The sequence below is a fragment of the Oryza sativa genome, chromosome 8, assembly GCF_034140825.1.
Source record: "Oryza sativa Japonica Group chromosome 8, ASM3414082v1".
Taxonomy (NCBI): Eukaryota; Viridiplantae; Streptophyta; class Magnoliopsida; order Poales; family Poaceae; genus Oryza; species Oryza sativa.
This window is the reverse complement of record NC_089042.1, coordinates 22,369,362-22,384,814: the sequence shown is the minus strand read 5'-3', so window position 1 is coordinate 22,384,814 and position 15,453 is coordinate 22,369,362. Positions and strand designations below refer to the sequence as shown.

Sequence of the window (15,453 nt, the reverse complement as noted above, 5' to 3'; positions counted from 1 at the left end):
GTTCTCACACTTTTAGTTCAAGTGCCTTCACATTTCGTTCATGTTTTATTCACGTTTCGTTCACGTTCGTCCTCTTTCGTTCGCGTTCGTTCACGCTTCAATCACGTTTCATTCATGTTTTGTTCACGTTCGTTCGCGTTCGTTCACGTTTTATTCACGTTTTCGTTCTCGTTAAGTTCGTGTTCGTTCACGTAAGTTCACGTTCTGTTCGCGTTCGTTCACGTTCATTCACGTTTCGTTCACGTTCGGCAATGACGGGGCGGCAGTGGTGGCAGCGGAGCGGCGGCGGCAGCGGCGTGGCATCGCGGCGGCGTGGCGCGGTGGCGTGGCGAGCTTGAGGCGGGGGCGGCGGCGTGGCGGTGGCGTCGGCGTCGTCGGCAGTGACGGCCGCGTGCATGTTATGTCGGCGGCGGTGGCGGCCGCGGCGAAGTCGGGGTCGGCATCAGCGGGAGGCGGAGTCGGGGTCGGCCGCGTTGATGTCGGTGGCGGCGTCGGCAACGAGGCGGCAGTGGTTTGGAGAGAGAGAGAGATCGAGAGAGAGAGAGAGAAGCAGCGGCGGCTCTGATCACCCCAGAGATGCGGCGGCGGTGTCGGCGGCGGAGGCGGCGACGACGGCGAGACGACGGCGAGAGACGACGGCGGCGAAGGAGAAGGCCTATGCAGTGGCGGCGAAGGAGAAGCCGAGATCGGAGGAAAAACTTCTAAGTGTTGGTGGAGAAGACGAGGGCACATCGGGAATATATATACCCATAGATCTTTTCTCCCGGTTGGTGAGAACAACCGGGACTAAAGATATCTTTACTCCCAGTTCGTAAGAACAACCGGGACTAAAGATATTTTCCCGCTATTTCCAAATTCTTTTTAAACCCGGTTAGGGTTAAGAACTGGGACTAAAGATAATAGCATTGAATATTGAATTTCATTACATATGTGTTTCTAAAATAGTAAATAATGCATTAAAATTATTTAAAGTCAAAAAATTAATGACAAAACCTTCGAAAAATTATTGTTGTCTGTAGTAAATTAAGTGGATAATATATAATAAGCACATGAATGATTTAAAATTGTTAAAAATTCTAATAATCATATATAATTAGCATATGCATAATATTAAATTGTTAAAAATTCTAATTAACATATGTAAATACCACATGCATGATTTAAAATTAATAAAAATTCTAATAATCATATATAATTTGTATATGCATGATTTAAAATTGTTAAAAATTCTAATTAACATATGTAAATACCACATGCATGATTTAAAACTTTTAAAAATTCTAATTAGCGTATATAACTAAGATATGCATGATTTAAATTTGTTAAAAATTCTAATAATCATACATAATTAACATATGCCATACAACAATTGATTTATATGGGTATTCAATATATCCAAAATAGTTTACATCGTGTACACAACAATTACGGCAATACATCGGCGGTAACGATTTACGGCACGTACTTTCTCCTCACTATTGTTCCTTCCTTGTGATCGCTACGTGAGTAAGGGGTGTCTTCATTTGATAGGAGGATGCTAGGGTCAATCGTCACCGTGAAAGGGGGGTTGCCCATCAAACTGATCGTAATCCTCGTCAGTCTTGTCCTCTACTCCGACGATTTTTCTTTTTGTCTAGGAGAACCACGTAGCGCTTCGGCTCGTCAAGCCCTTTGCCCTTCTTTCCTTTGCTAGACATGTCCGTCACGTAAAAAACTTGCGTTACATCATTGGCAAGGACAAAAGGTTCGTCCGAGTATCCAACCTTGTTAAGGTCAACCGTTGTCATCCCACTGTCATCAATCATTACGCCTCCACCAGTCAACCTAACCCATTGGCACCGGAACAGAGGAACCTTGAGAGGTCCATAGTCAAGTTCCCATATGTCCTCGATGGCACCGTAATGCGTGCCAGTTGTACCATCGTGTCCCATGGCATCGATACGAACAACACTGTTCTGGTTTGTGCTCTTCATGTCTTGGGCTCTCGTATAGAATGTGTACCCATTGATTTCATATCCCTGGAATGTCACGATCGAGCCAGATGGTCCCCTCGCCAGGAAGGCCAGTTGTTGGTTAATCGTCTCGTTGCCCATGAGATGTTGTCGCAGCCACGTGGGAAAAGTATCAATGTGATGCCGTGTAATCTATGCATCGGACTTACCGATGTTTCTGGCGCGAACTAGAGCCAAGTGCTCCTCGATGTAAGGAGCCACCAATGAAGATTGTTGCAGAACCGTGAAATGGACTTTACGGAATAAATTGTTGTCTACCGTCATTATTGCTTTCCTTCCGAGAGTCCCTTTTCCCCGTAGTCTCCCTTCATGGCGTCATTCAGGTACCCCGATTGGGCGAAGATCTTCAATAAATTCTACGCAAAATTCAATGACCTCCTCTGTTCCATACCCCTTGGCGATGCTTGCCTCTGGACGAGCACGGTTATGAACATACTTCTTCAGAACGCCCATGTACCTCTCGAAAGGAAACATGTTGTGTAGGTACACAGGCCCGAGAATACCGATCTCTTTGACAAGGTGACAAAGCAGATGCGTCATTATATTGAAAAATGAAGGTGGAAATATCAACTCAAAGCTGACAAGACATTGCACCACATCATTCTGAAGGGTTTCTAATCTATCCGGATCGATGACCTTCTGCGAAATTGCGTTCATGAAAGCACATAGCTTTGTTATTGTTGCCCGGACATTGTTTGGGAGGATACCCCTTATTATAACTGGTAGCAGTTGTGTCATCAACATGTGACAGTCACGAGACTTTAAGTTTGTGAACTTCTTCTCCTTCGTGCTTATTATTCGCTTTATATTCGCGGAGTATCCGGACGGTACCTTGATTCTCTCCAAGCATTCAAATATACTTTCCTTCTCTGCCTTGCTAAGAGTGTAGCTGGCTGGACTCAAGTAATGGCCTTCCTTTCTCCTTTGGTTCCGAGTGAAGGTCGCCGCGTTGTTCCATATGCTTCAGATCGTTACGTGCTTCCAGTGTATCTTTCGACTTTCCATATACACCTAGGAAGCCAAGAAGGTTTACGCAAAGGTTCTTAGTGAGGTGCATCACGTCGATTGCGTGGCGGACGTCCAAGAATTCCCAATAGGGTAACTCCCAAAATATGGAGTTTTTTTTCCACATCGCCGCGTGACCATCTTCGCTCTCTATAGGCTAGCTGCTAGGCCCCTTTCCAAATACTACTTTAAGATCTTTCACCATAGCAAACACTGTTTTCCCGCTGCGATGTTTAGGCTTCGTACGGTGGTCTACCTTATGTTCAAAGTGCTTGCCTTTCTTCCATACTGGGTGGTTTGCAGCAAGAAATCAACGATGACCCATGTACACAACCTTCCTACAGTGCTTAAGATACGTACTTTCTGTTTCATCCATACAATAAGTGCAAGCCTTATACCCCTTGTTGGACTGCCCGGATAGGTTGCTAAGTGCAGGCCAATCGTTGATGGTTATGAACAGCAGTGCTCATAGGTTAAACTCCTCCTGTTTGTCCTCGTCTAACAAGGGACACCTTCCTTCTTCCACAACAGTTTAAGATCTTCGACCAGTGGTCTTAGGTATACATCGATGTCGTTACCAGGTTGCTTGGGGCCTTGAATAATAATCAGCATCATTATATACTTCCTCTTCATGCATAGCCAAGGGAGGAAGTTGTAGATACACATCGTAACGGGCCAAGTGCTATGGCCGCTGCTCATCTCTCCAAAAGGATTCATGCCATCCGTACTTAAACCAAACCATATGTTTCGTGCGTCCTTTCCAAAGTCTTTAAATTTTATGTCGATGTTTTGCCACTGCGAACCATCGGCGGGGTGTCTCAGCATCCCGTCCTGTTGATGTTCTTCAGCGTGCCAACGCATCATTCTAGCATTCCCCTTGTTCCTGAACAAACGCCTTAGCCGTGGTATTATAGGGAAATACCACATCACCTTAGCAGGAATTCTCTTCTTCGTTAGCTGCCCATCAACTTCACCTGGATCATCTCGTCTAATCTTGTATCGTAGTGCTTTAAAAACAGGGCATGCTTCTAGGTTCTCGTACTCCTCACCGCGATATAGGATACAATCATTCGGACATGCGTGAATCTTCTTAACTTCCAGTCCTAGAGGGCAGACTATCTTCTTAGCCTCGTACATTGTCTCGGGCAATTTGTTTCCCTCCGGAAGAATGTTCTTGACGAGTTTCAATAAATCGCCAAATGCCTTGTCACTAACACCATTTTTTTTCTTTCATTGCAAGAACTCCACAGTGGTATCCAACTTTTTGTGCCCCTGCTCGCAACCTAGGTACAACGACGTTATGTGGTCCTTTAACATCTTGTCTAATTTATGGGGCCCCTTTTCACTTTCGCAGTCCTCCTTGGCGTCCTGCAACATCTGACCAAGATCATCCGCAACATCGTTATCATTAGCATCCCTGTCCTCCTCGCCCGTTTGATTTCCTTCAAATCCAGCGTACTAAGCAAAGTCCGGATTATTGTCGTCTTCCACTTCATTTTCTTTCATTTCAACCCCTTGCTCTCCGTGAGATGTCCAACAATTATCGCTTGGCATTAACTCCGACTTAAACAAGTGGAAATGAATAGTCCTGAATGCAGAATACTCCTTCTGGTTCTTACACTTATTGCATGGATAACAAATAAAACCCTTATGCTTGTTAGCTTCGGCCACTCTCAAAAAATAATGCATGCCGACAATAAACTCTTTAGACCGCCGGTCAGCGTACATTCATTGCCCATCCATCTACATGAAATGAAAAAAAAAATCGTACACAAATAATTATTCGTACAATAATGACAGTCATACAATAATAATAAAATAATCACAAACTCTTCCAAAGGTCATACAATAATGACATATCATTATTCATACAAAAATTATAAAATATTCCACCAAATAATTCTTATTTATTATTTTTGAACTTTTAAACTAATATTAATGTGTTGTACTTCTTTTGGTTTTCAATTTAGTTTGTTTTCTATTATTTAAGATTAACTTTCACTATATTTTCCTTCTCAACTATTTTATAAAACCTTCTTTAGCAAATTAACAAAATTTCTATATATTCTTTCTTTCCCACACAAATTTTCTCTCTCATCAACTAACAACAAAATTTTGGAGACAAAAAAGTGAGCAAAACATAGCTCCAAATGTAATATGACAAAAAAAACATTGGAGGATGAAGTTGCTAACCTTTTAGGCACCTCTGATTTGTATATAATCACCAAAATAAATTCACTAGAAATTTTGGCATGACCTCCCCTCTTTTTTGAAGAAATTTTGAAGCTTGCTCGGGCTGAAGGAGGAAAAAGACATATATAAAGGGGTGGAACTTTAGTCCCGGTTGGTGTTATGAACCGGGGCTAAAGATCGCCGGGATCTTTAGCCCCGGTTGGTAACACCAACCGGGACTAAAGTTACGATCTTTATTCCCGGTTGGTGTTACAAACCGGGACTAAAGATCCCGGGGGGCCTGACAAGCCCTGACAGCATTTGAACCGAGACTAAAGATGATCAAATATGCATGTTACCCTTTTTAATCGGGACTAAAGATGATCAAATCGCCAAGTTCCGGTTTTTATTGCAACCGGAACTATTGTGGAATTCGCCCGACCGACGAAAGATGATTTCTCCACCAGTGGCGCATATCCTAATACAACGAATCTAGACAAAATTATGTCCAAATTCGTAGTGTTAGGATGTGTTACATTAATTACTAGCTACATTAGTTTTTTTAATGAAACGGAGGGAGTATGTAATTATATAATTGTTGAATGTATACTCAATTAATAAATCCTGCGTACGTCACTGGCATCACGGGCCCTGCCTGTTGACGCATGGTCAGTTCCGAGGCAGCCAAGCTGTTGATCAAATAAACTATATGTATATCAGGACTTCAGCTGCCTGTGTGAATATATAAATTCAGGAACACGTACAACCACGGGGATGTGCCTGCAATTTGAAACCACAAAAACGCACGCGTTGCACACTAGCTATAGGTTTGCACTTATATAATACACTTCTCATCAGTAAACAAGAGAACGGCATGGGTCTCCTGACACTTTATGCTTATCAACGTGTGACAGTCTCAAAATAAAATGAAGGCCAACTGGCTAATTGGCCATCCATAATGTGAGACAAAAGTACTCTTATAACTTGTCGATAAGGATTTTGTTCTTATTTCTCAGATAAGCTATAAGTATTATTTTTGTCTCACATTAATTGTAAGGTCGACCCATGTTCCCATTTCTCTAACTAGCTATAAGCACACTTGTTCCCTCCCATGTGATGCTCCCTGTGGCAGTGCTCGAGACACATTCGTCCCTAGGCATGACCCCCACAAGCATGATCCTTTTGTGGGCTATGTCAGTGCACCTCGGGCGCCCCCTCCCCCCCAAGCGATGCTCGGGGCACATTCGCCCCTCGGGCATGAACTCTAGAACTTGGCCTCCGTGGGCGGTTCTCGGAGCACATCTGTCACCTGTTCCCAAGTATCTGGGGTATACCAACCTAGCCTAGGACCGGTACAACACGCGACAAGACAACACATACCAACCCTGCAACAAGCCTTTATCTCTCCTATGCGAAAAGGCGTGTGCTATAGGCGGCACTGTTGAGTACTATGTCGCACGTTTAGTTCACAGTCATCGCACACTTTCTTCCGACGGCAGGCGCACGGCCTGACAACCGGGCCCAGTCACCAAGAAGCAACAAGACCAAAAAGACACCTTACCCCTATGCAGGGTCCATTTATAAAAAACATGCCACCGTGATATAAAACGAGGACCAAGGTCACTGAAAAAGAGAGAACTCTTATTAGTTAGATTGATTATTTTATGATGTACTCCATGTGTCCAAAAATAAAACAATCTAGGATTGATTGGAACATCATCTAGTACATAACCAATTTAGGTGATGTCCCACCGAATCCTAGATTAGTTTATTTTGGAACGGAGGGAGTATATCCTATCTTAATGCCAATGGCTATCGCTATACATTGTGGAAATGGAAACAAGAAGAGTTCACTTGTGTGGGTCCCATTTATATGGACTAGTTGGTCCATATACATTGGTGATGCCCTGCATGCATGTACTATTAAGATGTTAGGACATACTTTCTTCATCTCATAAAAAAGAAATCTTATACTCCCTCCATCCATAATATAAGGGATTTTGACATTTTACTTGCACTATTTGATCATTCGTCTTATTTAAAAAAATTTAGAATTATTATTTGTTTTATTTGTGACTTACTTTATTATCCATAGTACTTTAAGCACAACTTTTTGTTTTTTATATTTGCATAATTTTTTTGAATAAGACGAGTGCTCAAACGTTACAAGGAAAAAGTCAAAATCCCTTATATTATAGGGCAGAGAGAGTACAACATGTAACATATTTTTAGTACTATGAATCCGAATAGCATTATTGATTAGTTGGTTCATATATATTGGTGATGCCCTGCATTCATATATTGTTCAAATGTTACTCCCTCCATCTTATAAAAAATAAATATAGTACCAACTGGCACTAATCCGATGTTTTGAGGTAGTGGATAACTTACCATCTTTCGGAAGAAATACTCTAATACCCCGATGCTTTGTTCTGGCTTCTAGCCACCCCGGCCCCTTCCTCTAGGTCTAGTCCATCCCCATTAATTTAGACAATGATCAGTAGCATTCTTTGCCATTATTCACTTCCATGGGATCCTTTTGAGCACCTCCACTGATTCTCAGTTTAATTTGCAGGTGCCATGACCTAGCCTATCCGCCACTGAGTTTCGCCATGACTGTAATGGATGGGGGGATTCCTACCAGAAGCAAGAGGTTGTTGTTGGATCTAAGCAGCACAGGCATAGACATCATCTTACTTGGCCAAATCAATGTTGACCATCATCTAGCTAGCTAAGCTAGAAATGGAGCTTGCAAGTGATTAACTTGCAAGTGATTAATTAATTCCTTTGGACTTTCTTAATTATATATCCCACGGAAGAATCTGCAAATCGATGAATGCAACCCAACTTTAGGCTCCATTTAGTATTGCAGTGCAGTATGATATAGTCTGATACAAATAGGGGCGGATCCAGCGTAGGTGCTAGGGGGACTTGAGTCCCCCCTACCCCGCTGGATCACCACTAACAAAGGGGGAGATGAAAGGAAAAGAATAGGAAGAAAATTAAGAGTAGGGGGGACTGAAAAAGGAAGAAGGAAATGAGTTCCCCCTTAAATCTTGTTCTGGATCCGCCACTGGATACAACCACACATTTTCATATTTGGAAATTATTTTCTTTTGGTGTTCGATACTATGAAAACCATTTTTTCAGGCGATCAAATCGCTTTACGCAGACAGCCCGCCACTTAGCATGTGTTTACGAAAATCATATTGTTTTGCAACCAGGCCGCCCCAACTGAAAATACAGTCAGCCTGTAGTTAATCAGCCTCGTAGTAGTAAATTGTTTTTCTATTAGTAGTTGTAATATCACAGTTTGAAAATAGGAAATAAAAAAAGTTGAGAACTATGAAAAACTGGAAGTATGGTAACATATATATTTTAATTTATTTATCTAACTAGTTTAAAACTATAATTTGATCCGTAAAACAATGTACGGCGATTATAAGTATATCAACTTAAAAATAAGCACAACGCAGCGTATAGCACAGCAAATACAAATCGAACCTTATACACAATGCACTAATTAATTAATTTCGTATCATGCTGTATCTATGCTGGTGAGAATGCTAATGTGACTGCGGTAAATATATAGGCCGCCGCCATATTTGTGTTCTTGGGTACCAGTTGCTAGTAGATTTCTAGGATCAAAATCTCCAAAGATCTACTGAGAAAAATGTCTGATCCATGTTGCAATTGCCGTCGATCATCACATCCTCCCCACCGTCTTCGCATGGCGATGGCGGCATTGTGTGCAAGAACCCGTACATGAAATCATCCATGGCCGGGACCAGATCAGCATTGGTACTAGCCGCTGACGACGACATCGCCGGCAACGTGTCCATGAATGACCAGTCAATGACATCATCACCGCCGTCGTAGTCGGCAGCGCCGCCGTCGGTGGAGGGCACTGACGACATGGCCGTGTCGTCGTTGCTCGTCGACCGCGCAGGGGCTGCTGCTTCTTGCCGCTGCGAGATCGAGTACGACGACGACGACCCGCCGGCGGCGGCGGTGTTCGCCGGAAACGGGCGGTTGGCGTGCCTCGCCGCCTCGGCCTGGATCTGCTCGACCGTGAGAGCCGCGCCGGGGAAGCGGCGGCGGACGTCGGGAGGGGGGGACTCCGGGAAGTTGAGCGAGCCGGCGCCGCGCGAGCCGCGGAGGCAGACGGCGGCGGCGTCGAACGCCCGCGCCGCCTTCTCGGCGGACTCGTACGAGCCCAGCCATATCCTCTCCCGGCTGTTGGGCATCCGGATCTCCGACACCCACCGCCCCCACTTCCGCAGCCGCACGCCCTTGTACCGCCGCTCCGGCGACGACGGCTGCGCCGGAGACACCACCCCGCCCTCGCCGCCGCCGCTAATTCCAATATGATCCATGGCTAGCTAAGCTCGCAACTAATCACTAATATAGGCAAGAAACACACTCTCCTATGTACGCATTAGTTACTCATCATATTCATTTTGCAGATTTGCAGCCAGCTAGCTATGCTAGTGATCGATGAGCTGATGATGATCAAAGAGGAGAGAGTGAGAGATTATACTTATAGTGCACGGAAGACGTGTTGTTTGATATGATTTAAATCAGCTTTAATTTGCGATGGATAACAACACGCATGCTGGTAATGGTCAACCTCTCCGTGTGGGAGGAGAGCCGCAAGACTGCTTGCAATGCAAAACAAGAGGTTTGGAAACGGACAGTTTGGTGGCAAAATTTAGAAGGAATATTGTACTGCTGCCCAATATATGATGTTAACAAGCACGTTTGAGAAAAGGCAAGTGCACAGTACGTACGTACGTACGTACATACAATCAATCAATATGTGCTTTAATTTTGTGCCTTTTGCCCTTGTTTGTCGCTGCGGAGAAGTGAAGCCGCGACGATCTTTCACAAGATGGATGTGTAGCAGCTAGCTAGCTAGCTATGTGGTATAGGGCATGTGCCACACTGTGTTTAATAATTTTGATATTATTACAAAGGATACAACCGAAAGTACAAGTATGCTGACGTACTGACGTTAACCAGTGTGATCTTCTATTTTGCCCCAATTTGATGTTGCCATTTTATTTTGGTAGAACTGTATAGGATACGTAAAATGTGACTTTTACCCTATTACTTTTTATGATATATTCTTAGTGGGTCCTATCATTCCACCAACCCTCGAGACCTGCATCCCATCCATATACTATGGCCATTTTAATTTTTTAATCTATTATCATGATTCAAAATTAAAGAATTGATTGCACGTAGAATGGAGATAGTACGTATTCCCCGGCACCATGGAGATTTCAACTTGCTCATCTATTACTTTGGCTTTGAGTTTCCTTCACGCACCTCGTGTTCCCCATCACCATCATTGGCATCGGCTCCGATGTTGTAAGCTCATGTCCGTGACTTCGCGGGCATGTCAAGGCTGAGCTAATATACGATGACAATGATTGGCTAGCTCAGGTCGTGGTCGAGGTCCCGTCTGCAAGATCCAGTGATTGAGACGATGGGAGTGTCATCTGTCTAGTGGCAACCTTCATAACCATTGTCAATATCCTTGTCGGGTCAGCTCCAATGGTTGTGGCGGTGGTTATCTTTTGCTTCGGTTCGATGTTGGTTGTTGGTGGTGATGTGCACGAAATTCGATCAGCATAACAATTAGCCGCTGATTTCGGAGATTTTGTTCCTGGTTTTTGATAAAGACAAGGACTACATGCAACTTGCAAGCCTCTACGCAGAAACAATGGTTATGTACATTTTCGTCAACTATAGATATAGGTTTAGCAATAGGTGTTGGTAGTTTTCTTGTTTTTAATGAAGATATGATATTATAATCTGCAGTAGTTCGAACTACAACATCTGAAACAGTTTGTTGTACCTTTTTTGAAGCTAAAGACGAAATAAATTCTATTATCTAAAAAAAATACATAGTAATTGATGTTGATCGCCATGGCATTCCTCTATGTTTTCATGGGATTTCATTTCGTATAGTTGTGAAAGGTATGCAACGTGTAATATATGAACTTAATTTTTTTACGAATTCCCTTTGACACTGACATAGTGGTGATTGATAATTTTTTCTATAGATCAATCACATTTGCAACTGTTAGATTAACATTCAACAACTAACAATAATATTTGGTATTATATTTATGTATACCCCTTCGTGGATCCTCCTAGGATTAGAAGTAGATGTTCTAATCCACAAAACAGGTCAGTTAGGATTCCTCGTGGCTTTCCTTTTTTTTTCATAGTCCTCAATAGATCATCTCTTAATAATCTATTTTGCCACACCTCTATTACACATGTGACATGCCAACTTGCAAAGCAATGTTGGTACTTTTGGGTGTCGTTCACTCGTTCCCAATATTATTTATCTCGACTCCTTTTGTTTCCTAGGTCTAGCTAGCTAGCTAGGTTTTCTTTTTTGAAATTGAACACACTTTCAGCTAGTATACATCCGTTCTGTTTTACTCCATCCATTCTAATATAAGTGCAGTTGTGGGTTTCTGTGTCCAATGTTTAACCGTTCGTCTTATTTAAAACATTTATGAAAAAATTAAAAAAATTATTCACACATAAAATGCTATTCATATTTTATCATCTAATAACAATAATAATATCAATCATTCAATAAGATGAACGATCAAATACCAGATATGTATGGAAACTCACAACTGCACTTATATTGGGACGGAGGTAGTATGTTGTACGAAGGCATTGACATACTAGTTTCTTAATAATGTGTTTCTTAACTATAAGAACTAGAGGTTACTTAACTATGTATTTATAAAAATTATTAAAACTATAAATGTATACTCTATAATCGTTGGCCGTGTGCCTATGGATAGAGGCCAGAGATGTAACCCATTTCTATTATCTAAAAAAAATGAAGAATCTACCCGTGCAAACACACCACTATTTTACGTATCAAATCTCAAAATTACTCCCCCTGAAGTGGTCCAAGTAAAAAAAATGTCAACAATATGTTTTTATATATTAACAACAATTTGCGATGTACTTATATATCATAATTTAACTGTATTTATACTCATTCTAGGACATCACATTTTAAGTATATATATAATCTATCACTACTAATGCTAGCTAGCTTAAAGTAATTAAGCGTGTGGCCATGCGCGGCAACGTGTGCTTAATTAATTATATGCCTATATATAGTTAAAATTAAAGTACTACACATATGGACCACTTCCTAAGAGCGCAATTAGTTCATTTTGGTTATGCGCCCTACGCACGCATGTGCTTATTAATTAGGCCTTGCACTGTTGCATGTGATCCAAATGCATGATGGAGTGTCGTTGTGGTTGTTTAACCAGATCGAGCTCATGTGGTTTTTAACCTAACCATCCGTGTTATTATGATTGACTTCGATAAATTATTCCAAAAGTTAGAGCAAGTTGACTCCTTTTCTCTCATGGAATATGTCAAACTAACTGTAGCTGGTCATTGTAATTAAATTTTGCGCATGCATACATATATTGCAAAGGCTTAGCTATGATCTCTTATTAATTTATAGAGAATCCAAGAAATATCATTGACAAGTGTGAGTTCTATAAAATACCATCGTACAATCGATTTTGTCTCGAAAATGTCATCGCTATTAGAGTTCCATTAGCAACTCTCTATTAAATGCTATAGGATAAATAGTGTATTTAATTTAACGGTGCGAGATGGACGGAACCCTAACGACGTCGTATTTTTGGGACAAAATCATTTGTACGAAGGTATTTCATGGAACTCGCACTTATCGATAACATTTCTAGAAATTGGGCGTGTGTCAATGATATTTCTTGGATTGTCTCTAATTTCTAACTTGTTCATGTATAAGGTCGATGTGTTATGGCTTGACATATACTTCCTCCGTTTCACAATGTAAGTCATTCTAGCATTTCTCACATTCATATTGATGCTAATGAACCTAGATAAATTTCCCTTTTTATTGTGGATAATTAACTTTTCTGTTATACTATTAAATCAGATATCTGCGATATAAACTTTTCAGTTATCGGATGAAAAACAGAAGAGACAACTAGCAGTTGATATAATTTCATGCGTGCCGTTAAATACTTAATTTCAAATGTATGTAGAGCTTAAGGAGACGAGGCCGGCCGTGGACCTGCTGATAATTAACATAGGAGGTGTTTGGGAGAGAGGGGCTGTCTCTCCCAAACACCCCCATAGTCAAGCACTTGAATTATTTCAGTTGGAGCAGTTGTTGTCGGGCTTTGATCGATCAGTTCGCATAAACTAGCATACAGATAGAGTGCAGGTTATGTGCATGCCAACAAATTAAAGCAATATCGTCAGGTCAATGCGACCAACCATGGCGGCTATACGTATGTATGATTGTAGGTTGTATATATTATGGGTGGTTTGGTCGTTCATGCGCGCCATCGTTTGATGTCCATTTCGAATTTAATTAATGATATAAAATGAAATGCGCTTTCAACATCAAAGCCATGCATTACATTTCGGTTGTTTAATTTCGATTCTTTCTTAATTTCTTTTGCTGTTCCTTGGCTATGCAAATGTGAGGATCGATGTTATGGCTCGACCTATATATAAGAATTAAAGAAGTGCTTCTTCTCTATAATATGCTAATTTGGGTTTTTTTTTTGATAGGTCGGTTAGTTGTTACTCCATCATATCCATTCCAAAATATAAGAATCTAGTATTAGATGTGTCCCATTTAATACTAGGTTGTTATATTATAAGATAGAGGGAGTAACGTTTTAGACAAAAAGTCTATTTTGCGTCCATCCAGTAGGCTCCAAGTCTAATTTTGCGCTCTCACTCTCTTAAAAAAATTGGAACACATCCCTCAATTGTTAAAAAGGACACAATTTAACTCCTTTGGTAGATTGCACGATGGTTTTATCCAACTTGGTGTCCATGTGTTAGTCTAGGCATTGAAGATATTAATAAATGTGGGTCCCACTTGTCATATCTTCTCCCCCGTCTATCTCCTTTCTCTGTATCCTGATCTTCTCTCCTCATTCCAATCAGTAGAAGGGAACCAGGCGGAGGTGAGGAACTCACAACAGAAGCGGAGATGGCAACTAAGCTTGGGGGTACATCCTCCATGGAGGGTGGTGAGGGCAGTCAGAGTGGCCTGACTTGAACTGCCCTACTACCCCAGCAAATTTTGGCTTGCACCGGCACCTCAATTAGTGAACACTGACAATGGCGCATGGGAGCACTACCCATGGTAGTAGTGCTCCACCCTCCACTGCTTCCTCGACTCTCTTGCCAGCACTAAGTAGTTGCTCCACCCCCACTTGGTAGCTCCCAGATGTCAAGCTCGAGCCTTGAGCTCCTTCTCGAACTTCAGCCTAGGCATCAAGTGCCACCAGCGAGAAGAGGAAGGGGGACAAGGGGAGGCACCAGAGCGAGGATGAAGGTAGGGGAGCAAGAGCAGCCGAAGGGTGAGGAGTGGGTGGAAAGGAATGTGAAAGGACCTTAATGTCGCCTAGAGGGGGATGAATAGGCGTTCCTAAAAGTTATCACAACTTCATAGCATATTAGAATGATGAGAACTTTCGGTTCAAATAGGAACTTCCAATATGAGATTGGAAGTTCCGGTCTCAACCGAAAAGTTCGGCGGATAATGGAAGAAAACACTAGCTATGAACTTCTAGCTCAAATAAACAAAATGTATATAAATCAAAAGGTGACAAATAAGGCATCTAAACAAGATATAAGGTCACCAACTAAATCAATTAAGCATGCAAGTAGATCGGGTAAAAACTAGCTCAAGTACAATATGAGAGACTGCACAAATGGGCAAACCAAGAGAGGAGACGCGTGATTTGTTTCCCGAAGTTCGGATCCACGAATCCTACGTCTCCATTGAGGAGCCACAAGGGCCAGGCCTATTTCAACCCTTTCCTCACGAGGTTGCACAAATGCACTCCTCGGTTTCACTCTTGATTTCTTCCCTTGCGGAGGCAAAATCGAAGCCTTCACAAACTTTCCGTGGCACACCACAACCTTAGGTGCTCACCGGCGACGCCTAGCCGTCTAGGAGACCTTAGTCCCCAAGAGTAACAAACACAATCGAAGATTTGCTTGCTATGAACTCGAGTGCTCAAAGTATGGAGTGAAGCTCACTAGCTCTCAATTTCTCAATCACTCAATCCAACTCTTTCCCCTTCTCAAATCCCTCTCACAAAGAGGCGCTACAAAGGATGGAGTGAAGCTCACTAGCTCTCAACTCCTCACTCTCACAATCCAACTATCTCCCCTTCTCAAATCCCCC

At 42.1% G+C, this 15,453-nt stretch overlaps 1 protein-coding gene across 1 annotated transcript; it reads right to left on the bottom strand.

The window, feature by feature from the left end:
* Window positions 1-8,565: 8,565 nt before the first annotated feature.
* On the bottom strand, window positions 8,566-9,697 carry LOC107275353 (ethylene-responsive transcription factor ERF017). The gene has a single exon (XM_015793821.2). It carries the CDS (start codon window positions 9,563-9,565, stop codon window positions 8,834-8,836), a length of 732 nt encoding a protein of 243 aa, XP_015649307.1. The 5' UTR covers window positions 9,566-9,697; the 3' UTR covers window positions 8,566-8,833.
* Between the last annotated feature and the right edge of the window lie 5,756 nt (window positions 9,698-15,453).

Excerpts from the sequence above, each read along its gene's own strand:
- LOC107275353 (XM_015793821.2), bottom strand. The coding sequence starts at position 9,565 with ATGGATCATATTGGAATTAGCGGCGGCGGCGAGGGCGGGGTGGTGTCT.